The sequence below is a fragment of the Elephantulus edwardii genome, unplaced genomic scaffold, assembly GCF_000299155.1.
Source record: "Elephantulus edwardii isolate Elephantulus edwardi_28Jun2011 unplaced genomic scaffold, EleEdw1.0 scaffold00132, whole genome shotgun sequence".
In the NCBI taxonomy this organism is placed as follows: Eukaryota; Metazoa; Chordata; class Mammalia; order Macroscelidea; family Macroscelididae; genus Elephantulus; species Elephantulus edwardii.
This window is the reverse complement of record NW_006399882.1, coordinates 4,947,100-4,966,757: the sequence shown is the minus strand read 5'-3', so window position 1 is coordinate 4,966,757 and position 19,658 is coordinate 4,947,100. Positions and strand designations below refer to the sequence as shown.

The following is a 19,658-nucleotide window of genomic DNA, read 5'->3' as shown; positions in this document are numbered from 1 at the left end:
GAACTCAGGCTGATGAGTCCAGCAAGGGAGAGGAAGACCTCCAGCGAGATGGATTGACAGCAATGACTAGTATGTCAGGGTGGCACAGGACAGGGTAGGGTTCAGGCATGTTCCTAGGGTTGCTATGAGTGGACTGAACTGGACACCACCTAACAAAACAGTAACTTAGTTAAACTTTAAGACACCAGAAGAAAATCCTTACTACGTGATTTTCAGAGCCACTGTTAATCCAAAGCTCCCAGCAAGTCACTTATTTACTTAGGTTAATTTTTCTAAAAGTAGTATTCCAGCTAAGGCTTCTTGATTTTCTTTTTCCCACTGGCAAATCTTTGTTCCCAACTCCCCTTTTATTTCAGGGCTCCCAACAGCATTGACAAAATATTTTCTCTTGTGGTTAACCATTCACCAAGACCAAGGGAGAAGCACTTAACAAGCATGAAGTATGCAGAAAACACTGCTTTTCTGCTTTCCACTGTTACTTATTGTTGCAGAATAAGCTGAGTGGGTTGTAAAAATACAAGAAGGGAAGCGGGCAGCTTGAAGTTAGGTTTGGGTACTAGGTAACAGGGAGCTCTGGTGGCCTTAGTGGTAAGAAGTTGTGCTGCAATCTCGAAGAACGTGGTTCAAATCCACCAGCTTCTCCACAGGAGAAGGATGGGCAATCTCTTCCCCTGTGATTAACTGGAGGGTCAGTTATGGGGGAATTCTGACTCGATGGTACACAACAAGAACAAACTAGGTAATCATGATCTTCTCTTAGTCACTTAATGATGCATTTTCTAGAGAACTAACTTCTCAAAGGAATTTTATTTTGCATAAGGCGTTACGTCTTCAGCACGCATGTACACAGCACAGATTAGCTGGGTTGTTATCTTTCTTTACTCACACTAGAGCCCTGGACTCAGCCAGCCTCTGGCACCAACTTCAAGTGATTTACTTTTCCATTTTCACCTCACAGTATGTAGGAGTCACATTCATACCCCCAAAACGTTAGAAATCACTTTACAGCATAGAAATGGAAGTGTGTTACTAGCACACATAGCTCAAGATTCCCACTGCTTAGGAGCAAAGGATTTGTCCTAGTAAGGGTAGACCAGTGACTCTTTCTATATCCCTAAAGAACAAAAGATAGACCATACCACTGAGCAGCTATACTCCTAAGTACTCCTATTGTTGTTATGTACCATCAAGTTGAAACTGACCCTCCAATGGGTTTTCAAAGGCAGTAAATGGCCCGGAATAAGATTGTTCATCTTTCTCCCGCAGAGTAGCTGGTAGGTTTGAACCATGTACCTTTGGGTTGGCAGCACCGATATATACCCTTCAGAATGAGAATGGGATATTCAAATGTGCACATGCATGTTCCAAGCTCACAGCAGTATTCACCAGTCCGCAGATGGGTCTGGGATACAAGTGAGAATGGGAAGCACTGTGAAGAGAGCTGCTGGGAGCCACCCGGTTGATTCCAGCTCCCAGCGCCACATACTCCCAGCGCCGTGTACAGTGGAAGGTGGTTCCAGCTCCTCGCTTCTCCGTGTTCACAGTGCCTTATACAATAGAAACACTGCCGAGCCCCATAGCATGTGCACAATCACTGCTGCCCGCAAGCCCACCACTGGAGCCCCTGCACCAGGTCAGCTCACAGAGACTCTTCCTCTTCTTTGCTGCATCTCTGCTTTATTCCCAGCATCATGTCCTTCTCCAGTGCCTGGTGCCTTCTGAGAACGTGCCCAGGGTGTGTGAGATGAAGTCTCACTGTCCACGTTCCTAAGGAGCATTCTGACTACACTTCTTTTCAGACAATTATTCTGCCCGTCCTTGGTATATTCTGTATTCTTCATCAATACCATAATTCAAAAGTGTCCATTCTTCTTCAGTCTTCTCTGTTTACCGCCCAACTTCCACATGCATATGAGGTGATTGAATATGGCTTTTGTGAAGTGTGCCTTAGTCCTCAAAGTGATGTCCTTGCTCAGTTTAAAGGTCCTTTGCAACAAATCTCTTATGTAAGTGAACAGAGAGGAGGAAATCATTCCCACTAAAATAGAATCAATGATATGTATTTATTTACCTACCTGTATAGGTCCTCAACGTGATGTATTAATTCAGTAACTGGGGTAGTGGGGGTAAATGTGTCAGAGACAGTAAGATTGGCACAGGATAGAGTAGGGTTTAGGGCTGTTGTACACAGGGTCACTATGAGTTGCAGGTGACTCAACTGCACATAACAATAACATTCCCTTAGGACTATGAGACTTCTCTGAATCATCGGAGAACTCATCTTTTTTTTAAAGCCCAGTTACAAAACAGCACTGTTCCTGTCTTGTGAATGAACTCTTCAATCCTCATTATTTAGAGATTCCATACTACAGATTCATCTGTTGTTCTTGATTGCCTTCGAGTCGAGCATGACTCATAGCAACCCTATGAACCAAAGGCCTGAAGCCCCTCCACAACTAGTGACATTTCTCAAAGTTCATAGGGTTTCCGGAGACATGTGGTTTAGGTAGTGTCTACTTGCTAAAATTTATTTGCAACTCCACAATCAATACTCACGGTGTTTCCAAGGTCACACATTCCCAGTGGAGACGCAGCCAGGCTGGTTCCCCCTTCACTAATTCAGTGTCTGTGGAGACATAACTGTTGTGAACAACAAGAATCTGTAATAGCGTGATTTAATGTCATCTTTCCACTTCAAATCTGGTTATGTCTGTCTTGCACAGTGTACCAAGACTTGCGGGGACGGCTCCAGGTACCGCAAGGTGGTGTGTGTGGAGGAAGGCCAGGGCGAGGTTCATGGCGTGCACTGTGACATGGCCCAGCGGCCTGCTGACCACGAGAGCTGCAGCCTACAGCCCTGCGAGTACGTGTGGATCACAGGAGAATGGTCAGAGGTATGTCCTGGGGGCCATAACCACCCTCAGATCGACCATGGCCTGAGGGGAGCGTCATGAGAAGAGCAAGGGATGCCTGACCTCAGCTGCACCTGCCAATTCTGTCCCAGGTCGTTGTGTGCTCTCAAAGAAAGTCAGTCCCTTTGCCTAACAGGGCAGAGTTCTCACATTCACAAACTAAACGGCAGGTGGGAAATGGCCTCTAAACTCCCTGCCACCTTTATGTCCTGTGTTTCCCCTTAACGTCCTGTTGGTCTGATTAGGAAGGATTTCATGAACACAGAGACTGGTGGTGGTGGTGTTATGTGCCATCAAGTTGCCTGCGACTCATAGTAAGTAACCCTATGTTTAACAGCCCTACACCCTGCTGTATCCTATGCCAATCTCACTGTCTCCGACACGCCTACCCCCATTACCCCAGTCACTGAATCAATCCATCTCATCGAGGGTCTTCATCTCTTCGCTCCACCCTCCCAAGCATGACGTCCCTCTCCAAGCACCGATCCCTCCTTGCAACATGTCTAAAGTATGTCAGGTTCTTAGAATACCTGCAGGTGCCTGAAGAAATCTAACAAGAAAAAAAAAAGAAAATTTACAGTCAGGGAGACATCAGAGAGAGGAGACAAATGAGCTTTGTAAACGGAGCAGGCTCTCTGCCTTCCAGACCAGGGAGACCAAGCAGAGAGGAGCACCTGGTGTGGATAAATAGAATTTTTCAGAAGTCAGACCTCTAGACTTTCATATGATATGTCGTATTTCACTACATAAACTCACATGTTTTGTTTGAAACATTTTGCGAGCAAACCAAATACTGTGCACCAGATACGGATTATCTGCTCATAACTTCAGATCTGGAAGAGCAAAATTATTCTTCTAATAAGATCCAAAGAGTCTTTCTCATCTCCTCTTACACACACTGCCTATGTAAATGCTTTTTAGTCATCATAGTAAACCAGTATCGTTATCATTACCGTAAGAACCAATGGTAACAGCCTTGCAAGGTTTCAGTCTGTTGTATAGTAAGTTGCTGTGAGTTGCTTCAACAGCACCTAATAATAAATAATACAAAAATAATAATATTCTTTTTTCAAATGTTACAATTTCCCCAAATATTGAAAGATCTAGAACATCAAACTAATTTGCCATTTACCCCTCTCCCCTAATTTTAAAATTATGAAAGGGAAGCATTCAAGCTTATAGCAAAAGTGCTAAAGAGCTTTAGGATTATGTGCTCACTATCACCGCAGTCATGTCAAAGTTGATAGGAGGCATTTTATATGTTAAAAGGATGAATTTAGCCGATGTTTGCATCAGGCACTGCATGGTTCCCTCACTAAAGCTGGCCCTAACGTCCCCCCTCTCCCCCTCCAGTGGTTGTCCCCTGCAGGAACTCCCGGTCATGTGGAGACATTGTTAGGCTGTGCTGGGGGCATCTCGTGGGGAGATGTCTGGGACACTGCAAACCACCCTGCAGGGCACAGCACAGCCCCACCACCAAGAAGAACTCAGCTCAGAAGATGCTGAGGTTGAGGAGTCTTGCCCTAACACACTCCACATGTTCTTGGTCTGCCCTGCCCAGTACTACAGGCCCCTGGGGAGTGGTGAGAAGACATGGTCCACAGCAGAGACCACTGCTGACCAGCCAGCAGCATGTGGAATCCAAATGAGCTTTCAGAATCACCCAGGACTTTGGGTCTGAAGCTTAAGTTCTAGGCGCCTCAGCTCCCGAGGTTGGGGGTGACGGAGGGTGTTTGGACATGGTGTCACTCTCCTGAGGTGTTCACCTCTCCCAGTTGGTTCTGCCTCTTACGCTCCGAAAGCCTGGTCTGATGTGGTTTAGGGACACTGGGGACAGTCAGCATTTTCACAGTGCTGCTGACTGGTGTCTAGTCTTTGCAGTTTCTCTTCAGAGCTGTGGTGGCTTCAGAATTGAGCCTGACCACATTTGGCACTTCGTTTCATAAAAAAAGTAACCTTTCTCTCATGGTACTCCCCATAGAAAGGATCCCTGGGCTGCTTTCCTTCCTACTTTGTAGGGTAACAGGCTCAGCATTTGCTTTCTCAGCCTTGTCCGTTAAATCCCTACAGACTGAAATCAGTATGTGCAAGCCCTGAGTTAGGGGCTTCAGGATGCCCATAGCATGGCCAGGCAGAGGGCTGGTTGGCCGTTTATCCAGGCAGACAACACCATGAACTAGCCTTGCTCTCCCCTGGTCTGTTGACAAATGGGGCCCCGACCATTTAAACAGCTGCAATCAAAGAAGGAAGAAATTGTTCACAGAACATGTCCTGGCCCAGCTAGTGGCTGAGAAGGCTTGGACCACTCTATGCCTCTGGCTGGGCCTGTTCTCCCAGCCTCTGGGATCTCTCCAAGTGGAGCTTTCTCCCTGAATGAACTACAAGACAGGAGAACAGTGTGACTTCAAGCAACACCTTAGAAGATGTGAGGAAACAAAAGACACAGTATACACCCTTTAGATCCTTCAATCCAGAAAAAGTATAAGTGTCTGTGCGCATGTGCTGTCTGTGGCTTCAGGACTTCAGAAGACCCTCCCAAAGAAAACTTTGGTCTGGAGGATACAGATACAACCAAAACTAAGTATCTGTTGTCACCTCAATGCTGGTTCTCAAGGATCCCACAAAGAGGCAGGGTAGAACTGTATTCCAGCAGGTTTCCATGGGCTGTGCTCTTTCAGAGGAGGAAGATCACCAGGCCTCTCTCCCAAGGTATCCCTAGATGGATTCAAACCCACAACCTTTTGGTTAGTAAACAAGCACCACCCGGGGTGCTGATGCACCACCATAATTTTAGGTAACACCTTTGCAAGGGTTGGCCAGCTCTTTAATGGTATTGTCTTTAAGGAAAAGAAAAAAATCATCAAAGCTATATGAATTTTTATTCCATTTTTCTTAATACTTCATTTTTTGAACTGTTCTTCTGCTTACAGAAAAATTATGCATTAAATACAGCTTTAATGTGCCCCACACACACACACACACAATTTCTGCTGTTGTCCGTGTTATGCATGTTATGCCTAGGTGTTGTCTAGTCAGCTACAGCTCCTAGCGATTCAGGGCACAGCAGCTGGAAACCTTGCCCGGTCCCCACCGTCCCCACAGTCCCACCATGCTCAAGCCCCTTGCTGCAGTCACTGTGTCAGCCCTTCTCAACGGTGATCGTCCTCTCTTTCACAGACCCTCTACTTTTCCAAGCCGGACATCTTTTCAGTGGGTTAGATTTGTTATGGTTAACAAACCAATACTGATCCATTGTTAGTCATGAAAATCCATTGTTTATGTTAGGATTCACTCTTTGTCAATCTGTGAAATTCTGTGGAGTTTAAGAAATATTTAGTGTCATATGCCAACGTTATAATAACATATACAGCCGTTTTGCTGCCTTTCAGAGACTTGGTGCTTCACATACACCGTGTGATATTGGGGGGAAGAGAAAGCTAGAGCTAGTGCCAGAGTCTCTGAGGGAGACAGGGAAGGAACAGAGCTTTAAAAAACCAGCACAAGCTAGAGAAATCCTTAACTAGGGAATTTGAATGTATTATAAAATCTTATAATCAATTAACTGTCCCACCACAGAAGTGTGCTGAATAACGGATCAGTTCAGTTAGGATAAGCATTAACTGACCACCTAAAGGTAACGGGATAGAGCACTCTACTAATACCTCTCATCAAGCTGACTCCATCTCCGGGCCACCCCACGTGCATGTCGGAGGAGAACTGCTCTGGAGGGTTCTCAGTGGCTGACTTCTCAGAAGTAGATTGCCAGTCCTTTCTGCTGAGGCACTTCCATGTGGACTTGAACTTCCCACCTTTTGCCTAACAATGCAGCACACTGTTTGCATCCCCTTGGATAGTAAAGCAGGAAGATAGCATTTTAACCAGGATATGTAACTTGGAAAGGGGTAGGGCATTAAATGGAGGACAGAGAGCAATGCAGAAATGCAGATATATAGAAAGTAGAATGTAGAAAGCCTCAATGGGGAAGGAGACCTCTCCTGAGACATCCCCCTTGGCAGTAGGCTTGAATTGCTCACTCAGAATTCCGGCCGCTCTTCCCCAGTGTAGACACTGTCACAGCAGGGTTGGAAGGATAAGATGTGCCAATCCATATGGTGAGAGCTCCTCACTTGGTGAAATCCCTCCAAGGGGTGAGGTGCCCCAGGCCTCCAGCAGGGGCCAAGGAGACAGAGTGGAAGCCTGGATCCCAGAAGGCGACATATATGGTTGCATGTCCCCCGTGTGCTCAGGGCCTGTCATCTGAAATGAATAAATAAACTAATAAAGTGGGAGCGCTCAGCAGCATTGTGACGGGGTCAGCTTTCCGCTCGGAGGTCAGGGGCCTATTGTGGGAGGTCAGGGGCCTATTGTGGGCTGCCCTGGGGAGCCGCTTGAACCTCTCTTCTCAACCCCTCTGTTCTCAGTGCTCAGTGACCTGTGGAAAGGGCTACAAACAAAGGCTGGTCTCGTGCAGCGAGATCTACACTGGGAAGGAGAACTATGAGTACAGCTACCAGACCACCGTCAACTGCCCGGGCACGCAGCCCCCCAGCGTCCACCCCTGCTACCTGCGGGAATGCCCGGTCTCGGCCACCTGGAGAGTCGGCAACTGGGGAAGCGTAAGTAAGACCAGAGCTGCCCTGAGGCTGAAAGGTGCGGGATCCCAGCAGCACTGCTGCAACATTCCGCCTGCCCTGCTCTCCCAGTCGCTCCCCTTCTGAGCAGCCAGAATCCTCAGTTTGAAATGGGCTGATGGGGGGCTACCAGGGCCTGTGTCTGGTCTGCAGGGTGGGGCGGTGCTTACAGGGAGGACCCTGCAGTCACACAGCCTGTCCTGCCTGGTTCTGCCTACTCCCAATTGCATGGCTTGGGCAAGCTGTAGAGATTCTGCACCTCTCTCTTCACACACACACACACACACACACACACACCCCATCTACAGAATGGGTGGTTGTATTAACGGGTAAATTTGACCTGAAACCTGTGAGAGGCAGAACTTGGCAGGACTGCTTTGCTCCTCTGTGTCCCACATGTTCTCATTGCTTTTCTCTTTCTGTTTCTGGGAAATACTTTGATCTTCCTTCTCTGACAGATTTCCACCTCACGCAGATTCAGGTTTTTACCTGGGGAAGGTGTAACCAGAATGCTGCTTGGAGGCCGTGATGACAAAGCTTCACTCACATACTTTGGACTTGTTGTTAGGAGAGGTTATTTCTTGGAAAATGACATTATGCTTCAAATGGTGGGAGGGCAGGCAAAAGAAGAAAACTCTTAACAAGCTTAACGAGAAGTATTGACAATGACTGCAGCTGTTGGGGGTGTGTTGTGGATGATGAGGATGGCTCGGGATAGAACAGGGAGGGTTCAGATCTGTTGTTCTTGGGTTGCTATGAGTCATTCTTCGGGGCTCCTAACAACAAGGTGTTTATAAGGCACTTAGGACTCCATCAGGGCCTAAGAGTTACAGAGGTGTTAGTTGTTGCCCTGCTGAGAAGTCTCAACCTTCCCAAGTCAACAAACAACCCATTGGGGGCGAGGTGGAACTCACTCATATCTGACCCCACTGGGATCCCAAGGCTGTGAGTCACACAGGAGACTGCACACCTTTCTTCTGCGAAGTCACTGGTGGATTTAAGCTGCTAGCCACGCCCCCAGAGCTCCCGCTTACATTCTAGATCTTCTGTGTCAAACCCATGTCATTGTATCAGAGCACAGAAAGGGACCATAGTTTATGTAGGGACTGTCCTAGAAAATGACCATGGGCCTGGCACAGGACTAATGGGGTAATGGCGTCCTCAGTCTTTTAAAGGGATCAGGCGGAGCAAGTGGCCTGTGGAAAGGGGTCCAGCCTTGAATCCTGAATCCACTATGACCTTGAACAGACTACTTAGTATCTGAGCCCCGGTGTCTCATTTGTAAAAGCCACATAATGTAGAGTGTTACTATGAGGTTGGCGGTGTGCTCTGTTACATGGTGGGCTACTATCAAAGGTCAATGGTTCAAATCCACCAAAGCACTTCATAGGAGGAAGATGAGCAGTCTTGTCTCATAAAGATTGGCAACCTCAGAACCCTGATGAAGGGGTCATCATGAGTCAGAAGAGACTGCACAGCTGTGAATTTGGTGTACAAATGTGTATTCCTAGAGCTTAGCACAGCTTAGCACAGGAACTGGTACACTCAGTAAATAGCAGCTATTTGCTTTCAGCCACACCCTGGACCTGTAAGCAGGCCCCCAGCTGCACCCCGTGAAGCCTGTGTATTCAGGCTCCGCTAAGCCCGTGCATCCAGGCCCTATAGAGAACGTGTGTCCAGGCCTCGCAGAGAGTGTGGTGTGTCCAGGCTGACGTCCACACCCATCTCTGGCTTGCCTTCCAGTGCTCGGTGTCTTGCGGTGTTGGAGTGATGCATAGATCTGTGCAGTGTTTAACCAACGAGGACCAGCCCAGCCACCTCTGCCCCATTGACCTGAAGCCGGAAGAAAGGAAAACCTGCCACAACATCTACAACTGTAAGCTGGCCTGCAGAAGCCATCTTTCTCTAGCAGGAAGAGCCGAGTTTTTTGTTGACTTGTTTGCATGCTTGTTGTTAAAGGAACAGTATCCTGGACCAGACAAATGTAGTGTGACTCATTTTCTAAGTGCGTGTCTGGACTGACAGTAACATCACACCTCAGTTTTGGTGCTGTGTTTTCTAGGTGAGTTACCCCAGAACTGCAGGGAGGTTAAACGACTCAACGGTGCCAACGAAGATGGTGAATATTTCTTGCTCATTAGAGGAAAGCTCCTGAAGGTGATTGCTGGTCCTCATTTCTACACATTTGTGTGTGTGGTCTCAGCTCTCCTTGTCCTACCTCTGACTGCTCCTCACGGCTCACTGGTCTCTCTCTCTCAGGTGTTCTGTGCCGGGATGTATTCGGACCGCCCCAAAGAGTATGTGACGCTGGTCCATGGTGACTCTGAGAATTTCTCTGAGGTTTACGGGCACAGGTAAGTGTGTGCAGGTGCAGAGATGGCTGGCAATCCCTGGCCATGCCTTCCCATCCTTATAGGACCTTCTCTCTGTTTAGACTGCACAATCCGACAGAGTGTCCCTACAACGGGAGCCGGCGGGATGACTGCCAGTGCCGGAAGGACTACACAGCAGCGGGCTTTTCCACCTTCCAGAAGATCAGGATAGACCTGGCCACCATGCACATAGTCAGTAAGTGAGGAGGGGTGACCTGTGGGGTGAGCAAGCAAGTCCTGCAGGCTACCTAGGGGCCAGGGGCTCGGGATGCAAAGACAGACAAGATGCAAAGCGGACCATCCATTTACAGCAAAAAAGGACTTCCCTTTTTTTGGCCTTTCTGCCATGTTCCCGGTGCCAAGAAAGTGCTTGCCCGGGGTCAGTGCTCTCTTTAAAGAGAAAGGAAGCCTGTTAAAGGGACGCCGCTGTGACCTGGAGAGTCATGGCTGCATCCCAGAAAATATGACACCTCAGTTGCGATCTCAGGTCATGGAAGAATTAGGAAAAGCCAGGGTAGCTGCAGGAGGTTTTATGTTGAAGGAACAAAAATAAAACCCTGCAGCTAAGAGATTGTTTAGCAACATTCACTCCAGCCAGCTCCCCCTAGCACAATGCGTAGACCTGGGTACCCATCCACACACCCACAGAGAAAGAGAGAGTTAATTTCATCCAATCATCCATTTACAGAAGAAAAATGGAGCACAAAATCACCTGTTTGAAACCAGCCTGCACAAAAGCTGACGGCATACACAGGCCACCGCTGCCTTTTCCTGAGGGGCGTTAATCATACGAGTGGCTAAGGACAGCAAACAAAGCTCAACACATTTCCTCCAAAAGATGAAAAACAGAATAATGAATAATTAAATTTTCTTCATTAACATTATACTTGTAATAGTGCATGGCTTTTCTCTTGAGGTAAATGAAACTTGATTTGTACCAGCATACTTTTAACTGTGTTCAGCTCAACAGATTAGCTCTAAAGAAAAGGGTCTGCAGTTTCTCCACATAGGAGGAGACTCCAGCCAAAGTCTAGGCCTTCTGCATCTCACATGAGGAAGGGTCTGTTTCCTTATAGAGTAGGGAGGCCAAGCTCTGTCTCCACACAGAACTCTGGTGCCATAGCTTGTTGCACTGCTAACCAGAAAAGTGCATGACGCCAGCAGTTCCAATCCACTAGTGGCTCTGGGGCAGGTCTCCTCCCATTAAGCCGTGGAGTCTTGAAGGATTCTGATTGTGAGTCAGAGCAGTAAGTAAACCATGCAGAAGATCAGGGCCTCCTTCTGCCGTTCCAAGAGACAGAGCAGACCAGCGAGAAGCAAGCTCTGCGTGCCCATTCTAACAGCAGATTCTGTGAGTAGTAGACCAGACTGGAAAGTCCGTCCCGACTCAAGGTGACTCCGTGTGTTTGAGAGTAGAAATATGCTCTGTAGCATTTTCAGTGGCTGTTGTCTTTTGGAAGAAAACCACCAGAGTTTTCTCCCAAGGCACCTCTGGGTGGATTCGAACTGCCAGGCTTTCAATTAGTAGCCACGTGCTTAGCTGTTCATCCCAACCAGAGACTAACCAACCACCTTTTGAGGTAATTAGGATGATTGCCCAAACTAAATGAGAAACACATAGAACACGAGTCACCATTATTGGGGGAGAATGGTGGTAATGGGAGGTGGTGTCAGAACTGCTTTTCCAAAGGACAGAACTACAGTCAGCACTCAGCATACACCTTTTTAAAAAATAAATAAATAAAAAATTGTGGGCTGGGCCAAAATTTACAGAACAAACTCATTTTCCATTGAATACTATGTACAGATTTTGTTATTCATAACATTAATTACAATCCCTCTGATGCACGGACAGCACCCTTCCCACTTCCTCCCTGGCTTCCTGGCTCCCAAGCTCCTCCTTCCTGCCCCTTCCCACCTCCCGAGCTTTGTTTTGTGACAAATGCTGCCCCTTGGTCTCCTGAGGTCGGTTATTCTGAGGCACAACCTTGCAGATGTTGCTGTTTACTTTAGAGGGTTGTTATTCAGCAGAAAGAGGATCCCTGGGGGTAGTTTCAGCCCCAAATTTGAAGGGTGCCTCATGGTCACCATCTTAGGGTTTCACAAGTCTCTATCAGAATAGTAAGTCTGGTTTACAATTGCTGATTTTATCTATATTTCTTCATGTCTCTCCAGAACTTTCTGTGATCTCCATAAGATCAATCAGTATTGGTAGGTGGGTACCGTCTAGGTCTTCCCATCTCCAGATCGTAGAGAATTAGCTCCTATTTTATTATTTGCTATTTCATTTAACAAACATAGATTGAATGCCCAGGTACGAAATAATAACACACCATGTCTTAGACTGCTTCCTGTAGCCCTTCCTCTCAAGTGACTCCCAGTCTGACCTGCTTATCAAATACACATCAATTGTTCACAGCCCTGATAAAGTTAAAGTCTGTTGTTGTTGTTGTTGTTAGGTGCAGTCAAGTCAAGTATGCTGTCAAGTATTAACAAAACTATGAACCCTGTTCTATCCGAACCCTGTTCTATCCTGTGCCATCCTCACACTTCTTGATACACAAGAGCCCATTTCAGCAGTCACTGCATCAATCCACCTGAATGTTCTTCCTCTCCTTTGCTGACCCTCCACCCTTCCTAGCATCATGTCCCTCTCCAAGGAATAGGCCCTCCAAGTAACATGCACAAAATATGTGAGGTGAAGCCTCAAAAAATTGCCTAACTGAGCCAGGAGAATCTTAGGAAGGCTTCCTAGAGGAGGTGGGTGGTTGTTTCTTTTCTTCTCAGATAAGTTTTTAAAGAATGAATAAGATCTGGCCAGGGAAATATGTTCCCATATAAGCATATTTTCCTAGCTTGCCTTTGACTTTGCAAAGCACCCTTGCCATCTCTACCCCTCTACTCTGCTCCACCATCAGCCCCCACCAAGAAGAAAGACAAATCAAAAGGGAAGACCCAACTCTGGCCCTAATTTACCAGCAGACAATGTCTGATTCCTCCTGATCTGCCTGTCATTTGTAAAACTAGGCTCAGGAACTCAGCAATAGGCTTAAAAACACAAGCTCTGTGGCAGTATTGTTCTTATTACATTTTTTAACAAACTGCAAGCTTGCCCCAAGCTTGAGAAATTACCAATAATAATTTCAAGATGTGAGTTCTAATTGCCCCACATTTTGGCAGTAATAGTGCCCAGGCCACGGGAGGACAGCGGAAAGCTCAGGGGAAGTCCTCGGTAGCTGGAAGTGTGTCTCTGGCCCGGATCCCTGGTCCCTAAGCCTTTGCTTCAGAGTTCCAGGAGGTTCCCCAGCCATTCAATTACCTCACATTTAAGCACACTGATTCATGTATTTATTTATGTAGAAATCTATTCCAAAGTCATTAAAACCCTCTTTGGGGCTTCCATCCTCTGAGAAGACGGTGCTGATAAAATGCAGGAAACAAAGTTCTAGAAGCACACATGTAACGAAATGGCAAGTGAACATCTGGATCCATTTGTTCACTGATCATATTTGGGATAGTTTCTTTCTCCCTCCTCCTCTTTCATTTTTCCTCTTATTATTCTTCTCCCATTCTGTCCCCCTACCTCATATCCTTCTGTTCCTTCCCACTTCTTCCTCCCATGCTCACTGCTTCTCCTATTTTTACCCTGTCTCCACCCCATAGCCACCGACTTACAGTTTGCCAGGACCAGTGAAGGCCATCCCGTCCCTTTCGCCACCGCCGGGGACTGCTACAGCGCTGTCAGGTGTCCACAGGTACGAGCTGGCCAAGTGCCCCTGGTATATTGCTCCAGCCGCCCCCATATTTTCCAGGGCACATGCAGTAAATGACAAGCAATAATAGTTGATTTCTAGTGAGCGCGTATCTGTAAACAAAAAAGAGAAGTCACTGTGATCTGTGTATCTGCCACTGTCCATGGTGTAAATGCACATCTCAAGACCAATTTCACATGCACTATGGCCCAGTGGATAGTTGGGAGCAAGGCACATTATTGGCTGTTGAAATCCCACATCCACACACCATCAGCCACTGAAAATTGTGTGTATGTCACATGGTAGAGAAAAACCACTCATGGGGTTAAGACCAAAAAAGAAAGTGCAAAACAATGCACTCCATCAGTGTCTCAGTATTGTTTGCTTTTATGTTTAAATGGATAAAAATCTGGGAGGAAAAACCCGAAATACTAACAGGAGGTGCTGGAAGTATCATTCTTAGACATTTTGTTTGTTTGTTTTTACCTTTCCCATGTTTTCTAATTTTGTTCCAAATAAAACATGACTTTTTTTATCACTTTGTAAGCAAAACACCTCAGACCTGGAGAATCTAATAGTTGGAGTATTTCAGTCAGTTTCACTTGACTGCTTAATCAGAGTCAGAAAAGCTTCGAGAATAGCCTAACAGTGGGTCGCTGAACTTTGTGGAGAGCAAACTTTTTGTGCCACATGCCATCCTTTTTACTGGAAGCTTGAAAATGTGGATTTCTTGAGGAATTTCTACCCTCAGAAGTCACAGCCAGATAAACAGCCCATCTAATAGTTCTAAAAGTTGTCCAGGCATGTGGGCATATATAGGAGAGGCTCTGCAGGTAATGGACTCAACCGTTAGCCCCATGTCAGATCTTTAGAACTGTGCAGTGTTCAGACCAAAACCTGTAAATGGGCAGTCTTCTGCTGGCCTGCTGGACAGCAGAACAAGCAAGTCACCTCTCTCTACATGTTTTGGTTTTGTTCTTTTTTTCGGGAGGGGGTTATTATTATTATTATTACATTTTCATGAAAGTTTACAGAGACTTTGGATTTCCATTCATTCATTGTTGCACTTTTCTCCCTGCACACCCCTCCCTCCCAATTCGTTCTTCTCCTTGAAAAGTAAAAGAAAAATTCTTTCTTTGTTATACAATCCCTCCCCCCAAGTCCACTCCACTACGCAGTCTTCATTCTGAACTCTTGTCATGATAATAATACCTAATCATATATATCTTTTAAACAGTAGTTCCCTGTTTCTCCCCCCTTCAGAGGTGTGAGAAGTTTAGACTGGCTTTTGAAATCTACTGTAATTGTCGGTTTGGGGCAACCTTTCCCCCTCCAGTATTTATTATTATTGTTATTGTGAACTCTGTATGAAACATTTGCCAACTCAGTTTCCCATGCCTTGGTCACCCTCATTGTACTGGGCAAGCACCCCCGTTCCCCTGGTCCAGCTAAGCCACCACCGTTAACAGAAGCTCAGTGCAGCAGAAGCCAATTTAGCAAAGCAAAATCTGTCTTTGCGAGAGGGTTCTGTAACTAGAAGGCAGGGCATGTAGAAGGAATGAGTAAATTCTGGACACGAGAACCTGGCCCAGTTTTGTCTTGGGTTCGCGTGAGGACTCCACAAAGCTGCTGCTTAACTCTGGGCCTATGAAATTCCCCACTTTGCCTTCCTGCCTTCCCAGGTCCTGGTGCTGTGCAGGCTGCAGCCTTCAGAATCTCTCCTGGCCAGAAACTTCCAAAGACAAACACATCTGAATTTGCTTTTAAAGAAGTGTTTTCTCAGCCCCCAGCTTTAGAAGAGCATTGCTAAACATTTGAGAGAAGTGAAAAGGAAGCTTTCTGGGGAGAAAGAAAATAAACAAAGGCCATAATGGGGAAAGGGCCTTTCCTCTATCACCCGGGGATGGAAAACTTTTGAAGTGCAGTTTCTTTAGAACACTCAGACTTCAAACACGAAGCCATATCAGTTGTGCTTTAACGGCTGGTTAAGAGATTGGGCCTGTCGTGCCTTTTCAAATGGCTCAGGATTTTCTTGTTTCTATGTGTACATCCTTTGGGAAGCTTAAGTAAATGAAAGGTAATTTGCATTCATTTATTTTAATAATTCAAAGACAAATAAACTGATTGATTTGTTAAATCTTGGCACTGTGGCAATTGCTAAATGAGAAAATCTAAAGCCAGTGAGAGGCTAATTTGTGTTTCCCCCCACCCCCAGCCATATCGGTACTTTTACCATTCAATTCTTGAGATATTTATTAAGCACCAAGTATATTGAAGAATGACGTGCGTGTTTTAAGTAAACGGTGTAAAGAAAGTACAAGCGTACAGACACAGAAATAAAAGCATGACGGTGGCCCTGTGAGAATCTTTTTCCTCCTCACTCATTTCCATTTTTGCAGAATGCTTTTCTCATTAAGGCTCATTTCTCTGTGAGCCCTCACCACAGGAGATAACCAGAATGGCTTTCTTTTGGTCCTAGCCACAGTAAACGTACTGGTGTGTGGTCAGTATTGCTGTCAATGCTGCTATTACTAGTAGCATTAACTATGCTCAGATACTTTTCTGAGCTGGTCCAGCATCTAATCTGCTCAGCAGCCCATGAAGTAGAATTTCTCTTTTTTAGTTTTCACTGTGGTGAAATATATGTAATCGTTTTACCATTTCCACTGTTTTTATGTGAACACTTCAGTGACATTATAGTCGCTATGTTGTACAACCGTTATCGTTCTCTGTTTTCAATTTCTTCATCCCCTTCTCCAGAAGTTCTGTGTCCCCTAAGCAGAAGATTCCCATTCGCCATCCAACCCTCCCCCTTAGCCACGGAACACACTGGTCTCCTTGTGCTTGTGCCTCTTCAAGGCTTTCATATAAATGGAATCATGTAATATTTGTCCTTTCATGTCTGACTTAGTTCATACAACATGGTGGGCTTGAGAATGGCAGAGGTGGCCATGAGGATGGCCCACATGGGGCAAGGTTCAGATCTGTCGCCAACGGTCATGGTCAACTCAGTAACAGCTACCAACAAGGACAACGATGTTATCAAGGGCCATCCTGTCTAGAGCGTCTCCAGACTTCACCTCTCTTCATGGCTGAGTAGTATTCCACTGTAGCACATTGGTTTACCCATTCCTCTGCTTATTCACATTTGGGTTGTTTCTGCCTTTTAACTTGTAGATTATGCTTCAGTGAACATGTGGTTAGGTGCCATTGAGTCGAGTATGACTCACAGTGGCCCTGTGAACCACAGACCTGAACCCTGTCCTATTCGGTGCCAACTTCACAATCACCGACACACTCAAGGCCACTCCTGCAGTCACTATGTCAATCTGCCTGGTTGAAAATCTTCCTCTTTCGCCATACCCCCACCCTTCCAAGCATGACGTCCCTCCCCAAGGAATAACCTCTCTTAGCAACATGCCCTGTCTCCTGTTTCCTGCACAGGAGTGGAATTGTTGGGCCGTGTGGTGGCGTAGTTCAGAACGTGCTGTCTGTGAACCAAGAGGCCTTGTGTCTTCTGTGGTCTGAGTCCACCAGCCAATATGAGGGGGGTGGGGGAAGTGAGCAATCCCTTTTGTTAAGACCCCCGTTGTGGGTCTCTGAATCAGAACTGACAAGATAATGGTGAATTTGCTGTGGAGTTGTTTTTTGGGGTGCTTGGTTGTTCTGTTTGGTGTTTTGGTTTTTTGTGCTAATTCTCTCAGCTTGACTGAGGAACTGTCAGGCTGTTTCCCACATTCTCGTGGCTGCTCCCTTTTATAGCCCCAGCACCCAGCATGCCCCTTGGACAGGTGAAGAAATGGATGTAGCCAGGTTGGGTGGCTTGTCCACCCCAAACTGCTGTGCCTAGCCAAGACTGGGTTTGACTTCCCAGGGTCTGAGTCAGGCCCGTGAGCACAGGCATATCTGTCTATATTGTCTGCAGGTAAGATTTCAGCAGCATTTCTTCTGTGCAGAGAGCAAGATCCCACTTGGTCTAAGGTGCATCCTCAGCGAAGCTTTGTATGCGTTGATTCTAGTCACTGTCACTCTTTTGAAATAGCAGAAGGAGGCAGTACGTATTCTTTTTTAAAAAAAAAATAGAATTTGTATTTTATCCTGGTTTACTTACAAAGTTTGTGAACATTGTTTTCACACTGGATCTTTCCCATTTCCTTAACCCACCCACCCCTCCACCTATCAAATCGTGCAGCCCTATGATTACTCCCCCATCTTCACCCCTCTACTCCCCGCACCTTAGATGTTCATACACGTTTTACTAGTTATCTATTTCAACAATAATGAATGGTCTTGTCAATGAAATTCATGTGCTCTTCTGACCTCACAGAGAGAAGCTTTTAGGAGCAATAGTGGTCTAGAAAAAGCTCAGGCCCCTCTTCCTCTAGTTGACTAGATAATAGGGTGTTGCCTGCTATCCTAAAGGCCACCGCTCTTTAGTGGTTCGAATCTACCTGTGGCTCTCGGGAGAGAAGATGGACAGTCTCCTTCTATGGGATTTCAGCCTCAGAAAAGCTATTGAGGGTCAATTATGAATTGGTTCTGATGCACAGCAAACAGAACAACAGATTAATCAGATAGAGTGTGCAGAAGAAGGAATAGGAGGGAGATGGCCTGTCCCCTGCTGGTCTCCGCCCTCTGAGAAGGCAGATGTACCGGAAGTAATTGTTGCACTGGTCCGGTCCAGGCCACCCAGAGCAGCAAGAGGTGTTTGTGCTCAGGCGGGGAGCCAGGTCAGGGCGACAGGGCTGAGCCTTCTAGGAACTTGGTGCTGCTGCAGATGGGGCCCAGCTCTGCAGTCCAACGGGGTTGGCAGGCCGAGTGGGGCGCAGGAGGAAGGGGGAGGGGAGAGGAAGCTGCCTGGGTGCAGTGAACTCCAGACACCAGGCTGGTCCGCTGGAGGCAGGGGTGATGGAAAGATAAGAAAATGGCCAGGCAGAGCCACGCTGTACCAGACCCAGTGTTTGAGGAGATTGAACAAGAGGTCTCTGGGCCTCGGAGCTGCTGTAATCACAAACCTGCACCCAGAAAAACAGTGATCACTTACATCTGGATAGTACTGACAGAAGAAGGATTTTCAAATATATTTAAAAAACTGTGACCTATTTTGGGGACCTCTAGTGACCTCATGAATAAGTAGTTGTGCTACCAACCTAAAGGCAAGTGGTTCGAATCCACTAATTGTTCCAAGAAAGAAAGACAGGCAATCTCTTCTTGTTCAACTTACAGCCTCTAGAAGCTTGCTGGAGGGCCAGCTGTGGGTCCATGCAAGAAAATATTATGTATTGACTGACAGGAAGTGAGGTTGGTCCTGTGGTCTTGCTAATGCCCATCTAGTCACCAAGTGTGGTAGTTAGATGCCATCCATCGGCTCAGCTCTGTCCCCTGGTGATCTCACACAGGACAGGTAAATCCTGCCTCCCACTACCACCTCACAGTCTCTGCCATATTTGAGCCCATTTTTGCAACCACCACGTCAATTGATCTTGTTGAAGGTCTTCCTCTCTTCCACTGACCTTAGATCTATTTTACTGAATATGATGTCCTTCTCCAATGACTGGCCCATCCTGACAACATGCCCAAAATAGGTGAGCCAATATCTTACAACAGTTCAGATGTTGTTGTTGTTGTTAAGTGCTGTCGAGATGTTACTGAAGGGTTTTACAGGTGAACTCAGAAAGGTTAAGCACCTCACCCGAGGTCACACTAAAAGCAAGCAGGGACATTGACATTCTCACATAAATCCATCTTCTGCACCTGTCGTTTGAGGCTGGGGAATTTGGGGCAAGTGTGGGCTGTCTGGTGATGGCAGCATCCTTGGTCTGTCTGCTAGGTCGATGCCAGTGGCACCCTTGTCCCCAGGTTATGACATTAACAGTGTGTCTAGATGTTGCCGCAAGTCATGTAGCACTGATTTACATGAGACTAAATTGGCACTGTTCACCTAAAGGCCACGCCCCCTGGTGGTGCACGCCAGTGAGCAGCCTTCAGTCA

At 46.5% G+C, this 19,658-nt stretch overlaps 1 protein-coding gene across 1 annotated transcript in view; it reads left to right on the top strand.

Annotated features, from left to right (window-relative positions):
• ADAMTS9 (ADAM metallopeptidase with thrombospondin type 1 motif, 9) overlaps positions 1 to 19,658 on the top strand; it is a 211,816-nt gene that overhangs the window by 174,042 nt on the left and 18,116 nt on the right. The window contains exons 31-37 of the mRNA XM_006893839.1: positions 2,724 to 2,894; positions 7,334 to 7,528; positions 9,287 to 9,419; positions 9,606 to 9,700; positions 9,803 to 9,897; positions 9,978 to 10,111; positions 13,579 to 13,670. Of these exons, the coding sequence (XP_006893901.1) occupies positions 2,724 to 2,894; positions 7,334 to 7,528; positions 9,287 to 9,419; positions 9,606 to 9,700; positions 9,803 to 9,897; positions 9,978 to 10,111; positions 13,579 to 13,670 (915 nt within the window). The remainder of the gene's footprint in view (positions 1 to 2,723; positions 2,895 to 7,333; positions 7,529 to 9,286; positions 9,420 to 9,605; positions 9,701 to 9,802; positions 9,898 to 9,977; positions 10,112 to 13,578; positions 13,671 to 19,658) is intronic.